General features: G+C 40.6%; 1 protein-coding gene across 1 annotated transcript; it reads left to right on the plus strand.

The window, feature by feature from the left end:
• Positions 1-15342: 15342 nt before the first annotated feature.
• Positions 15343-17622, plus strand: LOC6545016 (P protein). Its single transcript, XM_001972570.3, has one exon. The coding sequence runs from the start codon at positions 15386-15388 to the stop codon at positions 17489-17491; it is 2106 nt and encodes a 701-aa protein (XP_001972606.2). The 5' UTR covers positions 15343-15385; the 3' UTR covers positions 17492-17622.

Consider the following 17622-nt stretch of genomic DNA (forward strand, 5'->3'; position numbering starts at 1 on the left):
ATAATGCTCCTTTGCCGGCGGGCAGAATTGAGCAGCCAACCACCAAGTGACATCATTAAACTAACTGCCAAAGTAAATCATATATGTATGAAACTTTGGCCAACAGTTTTGGGTACAACAATAATCTTTTGGTAGGTGGGAGAACCCATCCAAATAAATTTATGGCAGTTGAACTCTCGACAAAGTCGGAGATGGCTTGAGTTTGGCTGGGTAAGCATTACGCATATAATTCAGAAGCAGTCAATCAAATTAGGTTTAATTAGGGAGTTCCATACTCACCATAGTTGTTGGCTTGCCTAAGTAGGTTGTAAAATACTTTGTTTCTTTGGGTTTAAACATAAAGCTTAGTTCCACAGAAGTGAAAGGTAAAATATTTCTCTTTTTGCTATGCTCTAAAGGTATTGAGATTTTAAGTTTTCTAGCACATAAATGTTAAAAGTAAAGGTATTGCAAATTTGTATGAATTGTTTTAATATCTAACCCTCATTTGCGGTTCCCATAAATAATCCAACATTTTGTATACATACACTTGAGCTTACGATGCACCCAAGGTCGCACATGGCCAATTTCCATGATGAATTTTGGCATAAATGCACAACCATCGATAAAGGGGAAAACCCGCGTAATGCGGCAGTGGCAGCAGAATATTTTCACGCACAGGAAGAACCAGGGCAGTGCGATACAGATTTTCCAGATTCCCGCAACAATTGTGCGAGCCAAGGAATGGCACAGTCATGAATCATGAGCCTGGCGGAAGATGAAGGAAAAGTCCAAGGCAAAGCCGGAAAAAATCACACAAGGCAAACCTTTGCAAATGGCAGCAGAAAACGCCCAAAAGAAGAAGGTAACATTGTAAAAGAGAGCTAAAAAAAATTACTTATCTGCGAGCCAAAATGATTTATTGGCCCAAATGGCAAGCAAATAGCATTAAAAGCATGCTGGGGCCACGACCGAAGGGTTTCCTTGCATAAATTACCCCACCAGAGAGATGGCGAGATGGGGATTCAAAAATCCTGCAGTTCTCTTCTCTACTCTTCTCCTCGATATGGGGCGGGCAAACGGGGCGTGGCAGGGCGTGTCTTGACCGGGCTAGTAAACTATGCAAACAAATAGCCAACTTATTTTGGGCGCACCGAAGTAAATTGTACAGACTAGCGCAGAATTCGTGCTGCAAAGCAACAGCTGTCGGACAACTCAAAGTGGTCTGTAAAATATCGGGGAAATTACACAGCTCCCGAAATGCGTAGTCATCTTGTTCAAGAGGGGGAAATCAAATGGAAAATTTCAAAGCAATAATTGTGATGCACAGAATTAGTTTACAAATTTTCATGGACTCCAGAGATTACTTACACTTAGATGGGGGTAGAAATATACTCCATTTTATATTCCACATTAAATTTCCACTCAACAAAAGGGAAAACATAAATCCTCCAAATTTCGTTATCATTTTTCCACTATTTTCAGCTGGTTGGCTTTCGTCCACCTCCATGCAAATAAAGCGTAATGCACTCTGGTTGGGGAGATCTCAATTAAATCCGCTTATCTAGTATTTACACTAGCCAATTTCTGGTATTGTTTCATCACCGCCCCTCGTTCTTTTTTAAGTTTCCATACAAAAGCGCTTTATTGTGTGTTGTTTTAGGCAAAGGGCAAATATTTTGACTCGCCCGCCAACAAAGCGCACTATATGACCCATATATGCATGTACTATCCATGGTAATCCACTTACATAGTGAATAATATAGTTATTTTTCCCAGGCAACATGTTGCTCGTTCGCTTGGCAAGATTTTCTGGCTTTGTTGATGTTCAATCAACCGTATTCGTTAGTTCGTTAAAAAATAATAGTTTTCAGTTCAGCAGCAGCCGGGACAGGGAGCCGTAAATATTAAAACAAGACAAACAAGTCCCTTTCAACCCCGCCCTATCGAGTATATCGAAAGCATATTGAAACCCAATGAAATGAAATACTTCCTTTTAAAAATATATAAAAATTTATTGGAAGCTTGGCGTGAAAAAATTGTGGCATGAGTTCAATCATGATGCAAATTGTTGGTATGAGGTGGTGTTCTAACATGAGTCAACAGCGAAATTGCAAGCTAAAACATTGTGCTGTGTTGTACAAAAATAATAACTACTCGTATCCAGTCTAAACTTCATTACATTTAACAGGATATACAGGAGGTAGAAGTATTTGTAGAAGTATTTCACAGAATAGAAGTATTTGCATCACAGAATAGAAGTATTTGGCATATGGTTTCAATGCATGGCATTTTTTAAATGGTTCTGTACATTTTTGTCGGAATGTAAAACCATTAAAAATAAATAACTTCTGATAGATTTTGCTCTGCGAATTGTAGTACAATTTTCATTTGCAGTACAATGAATGGTATGCCAAGGCTTCAGTTGTACTTAAAAAATGCTACCTTTGTCAGAGCATTGCAATTAATTAAATGTAAGTTATTTGCTTAACACAAACACAGCAAGAAGATAATAAAATATGCCAACATGAAAATATGCAGAAATCACAGTTTAAATGGGAGGAAATGTGAAAACTGTGAAAATACTGGTCGCTAAAAATAAATAAAATGTTGAGTTTAAATGTATTTCTGCCATTTTAATAAAATAAAATGCACGTGGGCTTAGCGGTGGAAAATGTGAATGGATCGCCAGACACGCACACCACCACCAGCCTTTGTTTCCCAGTGTGTGTGTGTGTGTTTGTATCTGTGTGTATGTGGCTGTGTGCTTGAATTGCTGTGTGTTTGTGTGTGTGGGAGTGCTGAGTGTGTTTAAATGCAAATTACATTTCATTTCATTACTGTGCGCGGTATTTTCACGCTGGGCTTGGAAATACAAGAATGCGCAGCGGGAAAAAAATAAAGAGACCTGCAGGCGAAACGAGTTAAAAATAGCAAACGTTAACGTCGGCACTCTGTGAACTAAGCCTTGAGGTGTATGCATTAGGGCCAGGCTGCCAGTTGCACCCACCCAACCCAACCCAGCCTCCCATCTAAAGCTTTTCCTCACTGGCATTGGGGGCCAGACAACGGTTATGAACATTCACGCTAATGCGTTGTGAATGCAGTTGGCAATTTCGGTACCCACTAAAGAGGAGTTGCTTCCTACCTGCGTCAGCATCATAAAAACATTCTACATTATTTTTAAATATAGCTTTTTACCACGCCTCTTATGTTTAACCATATCACATAATATAATTTTAAAACCAGAAAACAAATTCTTGATAATAATGAATGATAATAACTGTTTATCGGCTTCCACGTAGTGACGAATCGCTGGACTTTTCTCTTCTAACAGGTCATCTTGTAGTCGATTTACTTGCCCGCTTAGTATTCCATACTACATTGTATATGTAAATTCCTGCCACCAAGTGTTGCACATCGCATTGCGACTACCAGGCTGGTGATATTGACGTTGTTGTTGCCGGTGCCGCTAATATGGAGCCCCGTCTGGGCTTAGTCTCCATCGTTTTTATCCCCTTCATCGTTTTTAACACCCTGCATCGCTCTGAGCCCCTCTGTGTCACAATCTGCATCGCAGGTGCATTGCCCGTTTTTCCCTGGTTCATCCCTGTACTGCCTGCACTGCATTGAAAATCAAATTAAGTCTTGAAATTTAAAGTGCAGCTTTCCTTTGCAAAATATAATGAATTCTTATCGAATTGCTGCTGACAATCAAATTACTCGAGTTTATTTAAGAAATTGAGTTCACTTCAGGCAGGTGACAAAAAAAAGAATCTGTAAGCACACTTCTTGGCACAATTAGATTGAACATTTTGCAACTTCAAAATGTAAGTATTGCAATTAAATGCCACTCTTCACACAAAAGTTGCACAAATTAGTAAGCATCGATTTAAAGCTTAGGATAAGTAAACACTACAATTTTGACCCACTTGCAATTCGCACCAAACAGTTTAAAAGAAGTAAAAGCACCGAAATAAAACCATCCAAATCCAAGGCTTTCAGTTAAATTACGTATACGCACAGTATTGCAAATGGAAACTGCTTTCGCCTCGGCTAATTTACAAGCGTTCACAAACGCACACATATACATTTGCTGGGAAATCCCCCGCCCCTTTAAAGTATGGCATATAAAAACTTTTAGTGCTGCTAACCCAACAAGGCACGAAGTGCATATTTCGTTAGGAAATCCTTGTAAGCCACAAAGACTTGAAAAATTTGTGCAGAACCACAAATTTCATGGGAATAAAAATGCAACGCAATAAACAGAGGAGAAAATGGTAAAAGGGGGAGGGGCTTAAGGGGGCTTAAGGGGGCTTAAGGGGGCTTCTGGGTGGCCGGACCAGTGAGGAACAAAATCAAAAGAGCACCAAAATATTCTCGAAGTGAAGTGAAAAGCTCTTAAAAATCAACGCCAACATCCAAAATCGACCGCCACTCAATGGAGTGGGCCGGAGGGTGTGGCAGAGAATCGATTCGCCATTGCGTACTAGTTTCCAATTAAAAGTTTACTAATTATTTCTAAACTTTTGTACAGTGTGTGCGATCAATGAGCAGAGAGCATGCAATGCCAGCCACCAACTTCCCATGAATACTGAGCCACAAAAATTGGTTACGATTGCGAAAATGTGGATGTCTGGCCCCAGTGCGTATATACATCCTGCAGAAATGCAGATAGCTCCTGTTGTGGTAGCCATTGGTGTTGTTTGTAGGGCACAATTGCAACTGCACTACAAAAAATACCTGTAAATACTGCCCCACTTAGTAACTTGCGTTTTACTGAAACTTCAAATTATGCAATGAGATTTCATGATTTTTCGAAAGCTTCAATTATTATGATTAATTCAATTGTATATGTCGGTAATTTTGAAAAGTGTTCACTTGGAGCTGCATCCTGAATCGTCCATCGGAATTTTCGTTAATTCCGTCATGCGCAAGGACATGCCAGTGCTTATGTCCTCCTCCTGGAAGTTCCGACTCAATCAGACAAGCCAGCGACGGCTGCAAATGATTTGGCCTGCTGGATGTTGGATGTTGGATGTTGGAAAATGCCGGGCGTGTTTGCGAATTAACAGTCATTTGCGGGACCAAATCCAAAAGCTCCGAAGTTGATTGTGCTCGAATTTCGGAGATCGTTAGCCATCCATATCAATTACTAAAATGTTGGATAACTTAGACGAAACTCAACCAAAGTTTTCCCGCCCACATACATTACTGCTGTAATAAGGAGGGCCTGACTTTTCCCAAGCCCTCGAAGAGGGCGACAATGACTTTGTGTAAATATATAGGGGAGAATTGAAATTGTGCCAGCAGCCAATATTTGTTATTGCAATGGGTGAATTCGTGCACCGCCCATGCATTTGTCGCTGATTTGTTGGCGTCATTATGTCGCAGCTATGCAGACACTCTTCCCAGTCCCCATGGCGTTTTCAATTTGCACACCGTGGCGTATACGTAATGTTAGATAAATATTGCCAGCCTGGGAGTCAAATGCAGGGAGCAGGGAGTTCGATCCCAATGCCAACCAAAATTGATATCATTTGTTCCAAACATGTTTATTTTGCGACCGCTTAATTATTCTGTTACCCCTGTTTAAATTCGACATTTTTCATGCTGCAGGCAAAAAAAGAGAACGAGTCAACAAGCAAGAAATAATGCAAAACGAAAATAAATTAAAATATTCCGCAAATTGCATCATTTTAATTAATAAATTTATTTTGTAAGTCATGCATTTTAAATGTGATCAATTAGGGTTGTTAGTTATCAAGTAGAAGACTTACTTATTCCCTGTAAAATTGAATTTGGCTTTTAAAGCCGTAACTATGCACTAACAACAATTATTTATAATTAACTTCATTATTTATTTAAATGCTATATGCCAGCGTTCGTTGAATATACATTTCCAAATTTTACAGTAATTTAAAGCATATAAATGAATTGAAAATTAAACTAAAATTGCACAAATGAAGAGTGTAATAATTAGAGCATTTCTAGGTAAGCAAAAAATGCTTTGCATAAATAAACGTGTTTATTGTAATATTGATTGTTTTATTGTGCAAATTGTTACCAGCATGATTCATTTAACAAAAATGAGTGGAGAATGTGCTAAATATACACAAAAAGTAATTATTTTGCTGAAATGTGACAAACATTAGGAAATAACGAATTTTCCGATGAAATATCTAAAAAATTGGAATGTTAATAAATGGTAGACTGCAGAAAATAGTCTAAAATTGTAATTTTGGCTCAAAACAAAAGCTTTAAAGCTGTATCTAAGCAACTCCGAAACAACACGTACAAAATGCACAAATAAATCCATTCTTATGATTTCCAATGCAAAAGGATTTTTTTTCCCTGGCTTTCCACCAGCTCAATCCCCTTTTGTTTTTGATTTTTACGGCTTTGCACATACACAACATGTTCCTTTAACTTATTCTAAGACTTTTCCCATATTGTTGCTGTTATATGGTTACAAAGTTGCTGTCACTGCGGCGGCCTTCATTGTGCTTAGACATTTTTACACTCGCCATCAGGAAGACAGTTACTGTTTCCCATATAAGTCCCGACAAACTGCACAGCACGTGATCGGCGGGATAATACAGATACATATATATCTGTATATGGTTGCAAGTGCGAACAGAAACAACCCACTCCGCGTGGTATAAAAATCATATACACACGTTTCTGGCTGCGGCATTTTATTGGCAGCTCTTTTATTTGCAAAGCGTGAGATGCACAACAAAATGTTTTGTTTTCATGTTTCGCTTCATGTTTATATTTAGTAAAGGAAAAAGAATGGCGGGTATTATTTCCGTGGTGTCACATCAAAATGTAATATGCGTTTCTTAGCAATGAAATTTCAACTAGTCTAAAAAATGAGCTGTTTAAGGATTTAGCAATCAGGCAAAACTTTTTGCCTGCGAATGGCAAACATAATTAATGGTTTTTATCCAATTAGCCTGCTTTCACAAAATGCAAAACATTTTAAAATTCACTCCGAAATTCTCTGCCACTTCTCTTGATTCATATATATGGCCGGAGAACGCGTGAATAATTTTTGCTATTCATAAACGATGGCGGGGTTGTTGCAACAACATGAATGTATTTTGGTGATGTTTGGGCGAATTTTGTTTTACCATAAAACCGAGCGAAACAAGTGGGTAATAAATGTGAAATGTCAATTGGCTTGCCGGCGAGAGTATCGCAAAAATGTAATAAATAAATAACGAGGGAAATGTAATGTAAGCACCTTTGGGCAAAATGGCACATGTGTGCAGAGCGGAAGTCTCGACTCATTTCAATCTTCAATCGTAGTGCAAAAATTGAGCATACGCCCCGTCGTACGGTGAAGTGCACTGCAGACAGACAGATAAAATCATTAAAGTAAGTGAGCCAAGTCAACGCTAAAACATATATCGGCATGCTGCTCGACAGTTCGACTATTTGACTTAAGTATCCCCGGATGCGAGCAGACAGAGACTCCCCGATGCCCCACTGAGATCTGGAGCACTGCTCTGCCGGGGAAAATGTGGGGTCCGAGGCGGCTGATACAGTTGCTGTTGCCAGTCCTGAATAAACTTGTAGACGATGAAAATCGCAAACATGCAGTTTTCCCATTCCCATTCAAGCCTCCGCACCTCTTTTACCATTGCCTCGGGACAAGGCAAAAACTTTCGCATCTCGATGTGTGTGCGCAAATAAAATTTGTTTAGTGCTGAGACGCAAACTACAGTCGTGTTGACGTGATGCATTGTCATTTGTTTACCCAGCCAGAGTATTACAACAAATGCGGATAACGAATCTGGGCGTTTTAGATCCCACCTAAAGCGACAACCATAAAGTTGGCATTAAATTTCGGATGGGATCGGACCACATTTAGATGAAAGGAGGAAAAATCGGTATGTTCCAAAATTGTATTTGCATTTCAATAAAAAAAAGACCTTCAAAATTACGTCCTTTCTCTTCATTCAAAATGATTTACTTTTACTTCTTACAACGCTTTAATATGAACTATTACTACAGCGGATACGAGATACATTTTGTGTATCTTCAGTTAGCTTAGTTCGTCCTATTGGTTTTTGTATCATCATCAATAGCTTAAAAGTTGTTTTAGTAATTTTATGGTCCTTAATTTCTTACAAAGGGGAAATACCGCCCCTTTCTTCAGTTTTCATGTTTCATTGGGGTTTATTTCTTTGCGTGAAGCCTGGAATATTTCCTTTTTTCACAACTTTCACTTGGCTGACTTGGGAGAAAGCAGACCATTCCATTATCTTTTGCTGTGGCAGACTTCGGAGCTTGATTAATTACTACTTGTTAACGCCTTGGCTGGCTGCTCAAGGGTTAACCGGCATCAGCATCCGTCCATCAAGGATTCGCTTCAATTTCACAGTTTACTTCCCACAATCCTGCGATGCTGGGATGCTGGGATGCTCGGATGCTGGGTTACTGGGTTGCTACTTTGAGGCAGTCAGGGTCAGGTCAGTGCTGGAATTGAAATGCATTTTTAATTAATTGAGAGAGGGCGAAAACTCTGCGGTAAATCCCTGAACTGTTTGACCTTTCGCAGGCTGTAAGCGGTGCTCACTACTTGCCAAGGTTAACCACGATCAAAAAAGTTGTGCCAGCCAATTGGATTTGTTTTCACTTAAGTCAACATAAATGCAAAAAATCTTATACAGCTGTTTTAAAGAAAACGAAAGCATTAAAAAGGATTAAGTGATTTAAATGATAAGTTGCGATGAATAAAAAGGTGAATAAAAACACATTTTATTTACATTTGCAACTTTTAAAATATGTGTTATATGCTACTGCTATCACGGTTTTTCATGCACATTACAATCACAATTTTGTTGCTAAAGGGCATCATAGTGCAGAGTCCTGCACACAAAAAGCTGCTTAATACAACTAAGATTAAAATCAGAAACTCGTCCAAGTAGCTTCCAAATGAACTGGCACAAAGTTGTCAAGCTTTTTGTTCGGGAGCCAAATGAAACTGAAAGTAGCAGAAGCCAACTGAAAATTGGACCCAAAAATCGTGGACATTCTGCGATGATTTTGTTGTAATATTCGTTAAGGGTAGCAGTGAGCTGTCGAGCAATTTGAGGGAAAAAGTTTTGAACTGTGCCCAAGTACTTCAATTTAAACTTTTTAGCCAGCCCACGAGTTAATTTTTTGTTCTCTTCTTTGGCAGCTTTTATTTGGCTTCAAGGACACTGAAGATTTGGCATTAAATGAAAAAGGAAATTCTGTAAGGTTTTTGGATTAAGGCGCATTAGAAAAGGGTTGCAGCTGTAACTAAATGAATTGCTAATTAAGTTGGGCCAAACGAAAATAAGCCGAGCTAAGCCTGGCAAATTATTAATAATCCTGGTAGCATTTGTACTCAGAACCTCAAAAACAAATTTGCCTTCTCCAAGTTTTTCGACTCGGCCAACGACGCGTGTCGAACTTCATTTTGATATGGGTCCAGGTCACTGACATATCAATTTGACCACAAAAGCTTTCAAACAAAGGCCGAAACACAAGTTGGCCGCAAAATTCAATTTGGCCACAATGAGACGAGCATGAGAAATGCGCAAAAATATCTTTCTTGCGAATAGTTTAGGGAAATTCCTGCAACTTTTATTTGCGACTGAGATCAAAAGGTGAGCATCTAGTGGGAAATTGAATGTGCAAAAGAAAACGGGTGGGAAATGGCCATTTCAATTTCAGAAATGGAAAATTTCAGGCACGCCGAACCAAAGCCATTTCAAGCTGATAAAATATGTTCCAAGTATTTACTATTTACTGATGAATAAGTCGACTACCAAAGTCGAGCAATAAAAATGGGAATAGATATTCAAATTTAACTTCAGAGTATTGAAAAATGCTTGGAATGGTAAAGAAGACAAATATTGGTTTTAATGTAAAGTAATGAATGAATAAGCTAATAGAATACGCATTATTGACAATTCAAAATTCAGAATATTAAACAAAAAGTGTATTTTTATGGCTTACAGTTTTATACTTATTATTTCTGATTTTTACAGTGCATTTTTTGAGCTGGGCCAGTGGAAACACACCCATTGGTCTCCTAGAGAAATATTTCTAGCTTAAATTAGCATTCCGTTCAGTGAGCTGTCAGCACTTAAATCATCCGACTGCGAATGCAAATTATGTGCACCATTTGCAGGGTGACTGAAAGTGCTCCTGGAAATGAGAGCACTCATATCATGAGTCGATAACCCAATCACAAGTTCGCAAATCCTGCTAAACTTCAACGACTTTTTAAGACTAATTGGTTGACGATGTGGCCATATATATATTGTCCTCGGTGCGCTTTTCAAATTCGCACATAACCGACTGTCAAATCAGTTGTTGTCGAAATGAAATGATATGTCAATCAATCATTTTCATTTGATCGATTTCGGTGGGCGTAAGTCGTGTTGTTTGTCAAATCGAGAAAGTTCAGCTAGCTGCTTCGTCACTGAGGACAGATAAATATATAAAAGTCCAGCGAGCCCGGCGAAATTTTAGTGATTAAATTTAGTTTTTTGTTTCGGAACTTAAATCGAACTCGCAACGAAATCGATGACCTTAATTGGAAGTGAACTGAAATATATGCTCCATCATGGCGCTTTTCTTCATCGTTAACGAATCCACTCGAGTCCAAACACATGTTGGCAATCGATGATAAATGATTATTTATAATGCCGTAAACACAAAAGGCACAAGATCCTGAGGCTGGAAAAAAGCAAGCAAATCAACTGGCTATAAAAGCTCCAGGAATTTATGTCTATATCGACGTCCTTCAAGGCATAAAAATTCCACTCAGCCATGGGAAAATTTTTTGCCCATTTTGAACATATTATTTATTATTGATTTTATGAAAGAACATGTTCTATGTGCTATGTGCTCTTTTTAATGCCGTTGCTCTTTAAATCCAAGGCAATTTAACTGCCAGCTTGGTTAATTTTTTCACATAAACGCGCTTAATTGGCCAAATTATGTGTGCAAGCAAAGTAAAGGGGGGAATACATCGCAAAAAGTCAGCCACAACGCATTAAAGGTAGTTGGAAAAACTGAGCGGAAATACGAAATTTTTTTACTTAACAATGTACTCAACCATGAACACTCTTTAGCGTTAAAATTGATGGACCTGCGGCACATGAAGTATTAAAAAATATATAGCAATGTATAGCTGAATCATTTTTTCGTAGCGCATGAACGACTTAAAAATTCTCTTGTTTATTATTAATCGTTTCCAGCATTTCAAGTAAATATGATTACATAAAAATTAAAGGAGCAATTTATATTCCTCTAAAAATTAAGGGTGGTAGCCAAACATATATACGAGTATGTATTATTTTACGACGATTTTAAAGGACTCGCATAGCAGAAGTATGCGAGAAACGTAACACTCCGCTAAAATGGGAAGGATACAGAAAAATGCTGCCAATTGCAGTTGGCTTGTGGTTGGAACACGGTGGTTCTATGTTGGCTTGGTAGCGGTGACGTTTAATTTAAAATGAAATACATCATGCTGGCCAATTATTTGAGCAATTTGGCAAATTAGTGGCCCAAGTCATTTCGGCTAGCCCACGAACAGAGGCAATTACCAGGCAGTTTTCAACTCTTCTCCCGCTTTCCATGCAAATTATTGTAGCCCACTTTCCTGCAGTTGCCACTGCTGCTGCTAATTACCGCACAAAGACAATTGGTTGTAGAAAGCGAGAGTCAGAGTTTCAAACTGCACAAATGTCGACTGCTTTTGGCAAGGTTAACAACTTGACTTTTGTCAACGCCGTCTCAAGTGCGGCTCTCAACAATATCGCACGCATACAGTGAGCTCCACGAATGCCATGGGCCACGTTAAAACGCATTTCTGCCAAAACAATGGCGCCAGCAAACGAAGGGTGAAATCTGAATGGGATTTAGACACAAGGCGAACGGGCACAAAAATACGCAGAAACGTGAAATAACAGCAGCAGTCAAAGCGGGCCACACAATGAAATTTTAATTAAGTCTGAGCTGCGACTCGCTTTGTGCTGATGCAGCCAAATGAAATGCCACTGATTATGTTTGTATGCCCGCTACCCATTCATTTGAGTGTGGTATACGCCGACGGTAAAAACCTAAAAAATCACATTTATCAACGGATTATTCATACAATTATTTAGTTTGACTTAATGGTAAGTCTATATGAAAAAGCCTTAAAAATATGTCAGTCCAAGATCTATTGCAATCTAAGAGGTACTTTCATGTTCAGCCGAAAGCAACGAAAGCAAATTGCGCTTGAATAGCTCGTAAACTGCTGGCACATACACATATTTGTTGGCGATTTTTCCGTATGTATAGTATGCATTTACTTTCCTACTTTTACTTGGCCCACCACCACCCACCGACACCCAGCCCATTCTACTTTCTACTTTCCCCATTTCGCCATGCATCCGTTTGTTGCTTTGTTCTACGTCTGAATGGCTACACAAATACAAAACGTCTGCACATTGTATCTTGTTTAGTATGAAACATAAATGCATTTGTGTAATTACACAACATACACAACTGTATCTGTATCCAGAGAGCCTTGTTTTGGGATGTCTGCTGGGCTGGTCTTAGCCCACTGGGAGGGTGGCTAATAGGGAAAGGCGCGATGCAGGCTCCTCACTAATTGAAGTAAATGTGCTAAAGGCTAGCCGAAGTTATTCGCAATGGGAGTGTTCTTTAGCTAATGATTGTTAATGGATTCATTAGGAATCCCTATTTTTACTTCCAGCTAACTGGGGTAATTTAATGTTAAAGGGGTTGCGAAGTGCGGCAGAAAGAAATGCTCTTGAAAATTTAAATCAAGTTAGATGAGCTTAAATAGCAAGCCGTGATATGCAAATACAAAATGTTCCAAAAGAATTGCAGGTATAAATACAATTTGAAACTATATAATGTCGGTCTTCATTGTCTATTTTAAATTCTTCGTTGAAAATCTTAGCAAGCGCCTGTCAAGCGCAGTCAATAACTCTTGTTTCTGATCCATTTAATCCCTTTTCAGACTCAACATCGCAATCAGCTCGGTAACAACTAAGTGCAACAATTGCCTCGGTAATCGAATAGTTAATTATGCCCAGCATGCAACAGGCCAGGTCAAAGGCGCTCCCATTTAGTTTTCATTACGAGTTTGGGGGTTGCACGTGATGGGCATGGATAAATGAAGACAAATAACTGGTTCAGAACCACAACTTTCCTTCCGATTTGTATGCATAGACTGACCACAGAACTGTAATACAATGGAAAAATTACTTGCTTACCTTTGGATCGCAGCGTTCTGTTTCCTGCTTCCTATTTAATTAAGCACTTAATTATTTAATGCGCTGATTGCGCAATATTTCAAACGACTCCATGCTTAGCTCAACTTAGCCAGAGTCCTTCGAATTTGAGCTATAAAGTGGACCTCAGTAGTGGCACACTTAGTGAACTGTACCCCAAACGTTTGCTTTTTGATAAAGTATAAAGTAATTTGTAAAATATGAATACACTCTGTGAACATTTGATTTAAATATCCCTAACGTATTTAAGCTATAGGGTCCACCCTAAAAAGGAAGCGTGTTGATGCCGGGAATTTGAGTGTGTTGAGGTGTCATAATTATCGCATTGGGTAGCCCGAATTTAATCAGATCACCGCACCATAGGTCAAGTCAAGGTGTGGCCCTTGTTTTCCATTTGATTGCGTTTCCCCAGGCTGAAATTAAATGAAGCGGGTAATGAATTACACTGAACAATATGAAAAAACCAATGACATGTGTTAAAAAATATGTTCCTCTAAGTGCAATAAGTAAATCTTATTTCTTATGCTGTCTTCATTTTCTATAAATTTAGTTTAAGGTTGATTGCTAACTTAATTTTAGGTCTTAATAGTGTACTCCATCTTTTCATTGCTGTTTTGTTTGATTACAACTTTTAATTAGATTTGATAAAGACCCCATTACACTTGTCTCGAATTCTTAATTGAGAACATATGTGCCTGAGTGGTACAGTAAAATTTTAATAAAGTCCACCATCGACTTGGTGGCCCGTGCATTTCATTTCCATATGCTGACTCTGTCAACCGCCTGTCCCTCTAATTAAACTTTATGCAGAAGCCAGCATTTGTTCCTCGGCAACGCCTTATTAAGCATTTTCATTATCCTGCACTTGACCAGCTCGGGCCCTTTTAATATTGCTCATTTGCCCCCATTTCCAGAGAAAAACGAGGAAATAAAATAGAAAGGGAAATGTATCTGGGGTTGAGTGAGCGTAATTAAATATACTCCAGCCGACACCATCAAGTGCAATGAACTAAGTGGATTAAGTGCATTTAGGAGGGCGAAAAGAAAAAAACAATAGAATGATGTGCTTATTGTTTCAATCACATTGATTATTTGCGAATAAATGAATCTGGCCCTGTCCATGCATTCATTATGCAATCAACAGTTTTCAATTAATGGCTAAGACAACATGCCCCGCTCGCCGAATCCCAATTCCATTAAAACACGAATCAATTTAATAGAGTTCTCACACCACCACCCCCTTCTTCCAAATACCCATTCTCTAGAGATAAAGCAAATATTGGTTCTCCACGCGATGCATGTGTATCGTTGATACAAAAAAAGGAACACGGGGAAACAAAATCAATCGAAAATGTTTGCTGCACTCAAATTAAAAACACAAACAAACCAATTCCAGGCTAGTGTAAGAGTGAATGTAAACAAAGTGGCAAATAAATTTGATTTGTATGCAACAAACGTGTGCTGAGCGAAATAAATACACGGAAAAGAAGAACTCGAGCAGCAAAATTTATGCGTTTCATGCATTTAAAATGGTAAAACAAGCGAGGCCTCACACATATACACACGTGCCCCTTTTGGCCCTGGCATACATATCTCAGCCTTGTTGTGCGGCACAAAATTTGCGCTATTAATATTTGCATTCAACTGGCAACAGCCCAAGCAGCCGGATTCCAACCCATTCCCATCGCATGGTGCAACTCCTCCTCTCAACACTCCTTGAAACTATCAACACATCTGCCAGCGGCATTGTCAGTTGACAATGGTCCTTTGGGGAGATGAAGGGGGCAGGGAGGCAAGGGTGCAGGGTGCAGGGTGCAGGGTGCAGGGCGCAGGATGCAGGATTCCGGGGCCAGTGGCTTGGCAATGGTGCGTATTATGGCTGCAGCTATGCGAGGGTTTCAGGGCAGCCGTACATGGGATTTCTCTATATTTAAAAAGGCTCAAGCGACACTTAACTTCTGCTCGAAGCACGTCCTGCCCAGCATGGGATGCACTGTGGGAAAATTCGTGTAATAAGTAGTAGCAAAAAAAACTCGTGTCTGTTGAGTAAGGCAATTTTCATTCTATTTCAAAATTTCGTGGTTTTACTTAGACGTACCTTTCAAATGAAATTCCTAAGTGATATTTTTCGAGTCGCAAATTTGTGCCACATAGACGAAGTGTTCCAGGCATGGCCTTCGTCGTACCAGTCGAGGATTCCCCGTAGACTACGGATGCCTGAGCAACTTGATCCCAACTACTTGGATGAGCCGGAGACATTCTCCGTTGGGCGATTCATCTTCAAGCTCGCAAAGATCGGAGCGCTGCTGCTGATTTGGGCATTCTTCACCTGCATTCTGGTTCAGAACGCCACTACGCCGGATAAGACCTCGGTGGTCACCGTGTTGCCCAACGAGACCGTGCTCCGCCGCCTGTCCGAGCCCCATGATGCGACTAGGATAACGCTCGAGGGTGCCATCGATTTGAAGGCGCAGAAACCTCAGAGTGTGGTCACGGATAAGCCCTTTGTGGGTGTACGCGTGGAGTGGCGGGACTCGGAGTTGAACACCACATACTGGCGCTCCGATATGTGGATTGTCTATCTCCTCAAGCAGAATAATGATTTCTCGAAGGCTGCCAAAACCTTTCAGATCTCGAAGGTTAATAATGCCAAGGCGGTGATTTCACTGGAGGGCCAAGTCGAGGAGCCAGTGTCCCTACTGATGGTGGTATCGGCTTATCCCTTGATAACGAAAAATGGTGTAATCTATGCCGCTCTGCTACTGATCGGTCTGTATATCCTGATCGTCTTTGAGCTCACAGATCGTACATTCGCCGCTCTTATGATGGCCACCACTGGGGTGGCGATCCTCACGGCGCTGGGCAACCGACCCACCCTGGAAACAATTATCTCCTGGATTGATTTCGAGACCCTGTTACTGCTCCTCGGCATGATGATACTGGTGGCCATAATGTCCGAGACGGGTGTATTTGACTTGATGGCTGTGTTGGCATACCGAATATCAAAGGGTAATCCCTGGCCAATGCTCTTGTTGCTCTGCTCAATTACCGCCACCATATCCTGCATCCTCGACAATGTGACCATGCTGCTTCTGATGGCGCCCATTGCGGTCCGTTTATGCGAAGCCATGGCCGTCCGGACACCACTCGTCCTGATAGCTGTGGTGATGTACTCCAATATCGGTGGCACCCTCACACCGGTGGGTGATCCACCCAATGTGATCATTGCCACCAATCCAGAGGTGATCGCCAAAGGAGTGGATTTCGTTGTATTCACCCTGCACATGCTGCCAGGTGTTTTAATGGCGGCTGTATCGGGTTATTGTGTCATTTATCTGACTATGAGAAAATCTTTATTTAAACTGGACGACCGACAAGTTGAGCTGGCTGCTGAGCGGGAGAACAGTAGACGACGATCGAGCACGGATATTACGGCACGGGCCGAAGAAATACGTGGACGACAGAAGGGACGTCAGTTCCTAAAGCCCGCCGAAAACTATTTCCAGACCCTGGCCTATTTGGAGGCACATTTCCGCATCCGGGACAAGACGCTGCTGATCAAGTGCTTGATCACGCTGGTTTTTGTGATATGCTGTTTCCTGATGCACTCGCTGCCCTTTATGGCCGGTGCCACATTGGGCTGGGTGGCCATTTTGGCCGCCTTCCTGCTACTCATTCTGGCCAAGATGAACGACATCGAAGCGATACTTGACCAGGTTGAGTGGTCAGCGCTGCTCTTCCTGGCTGCTTTGTTCGTGCTCACTGAGGCGGTGGATCAATTGGGCTTCATTCACTGGCTGTGTGAGTGCACAGTCAAGGTGATCATGAGTGTCGACGAGGAATATCAGACGACAGTGGCCATCCTGATAATCATCTGGCTGTCCGCCGTCCTGTCGGCCTTTGTCGGCAATGTCCCGGTGACCACGATGTTGCTGAGACTGAACATTGAGTTGCACCGCAACGATGACATCCACATTCCACTTACGCCCCTCGTTTGGGCCTTGTCTTACGGCGCCTGTTTAGGTGGTAATGGCACCCTGATCGGGGCTTCGGCCAATATCATCGCGGCGGCGATCGCCCAACAGTATGGCTATAAGATCTCCTTTGTGCAGTTCTTCATCTATGGTTTTCCCATGATGGTGGTCACCATTTGCCTTGCAACGGTTTACCTCCTCATCGCGCACTCGCTGTTCACGTGGCACAAGACATAGTTTTTCAGTTTTCAACGCCAATATTCAATTTCCCAGTGGATGCTACTCCAATTTTGCAAAGCGTACAGTGATTCATTTTTAAATGTATTTGGATGGCTGCGTAAGATAAGTAAGCTAATTTTACCCATCTA

Source organism: Drosophila erecta, unplaced genomic scaffold, assembly GCF_003286155.1.
Source record: "Drosophila erecta strain 14021-0224.00,06,07 unplaced genomic scaffold, DereRS2 tig00000021-arrow-pilon, whole genome shotgun sequence".
NCBI classification, from domain to species: Eukaryota; Metazoa; Arthropoda; class Insecta; order Diptera; family Drosophilidae; genus Drosophila; species Drosophila erecta.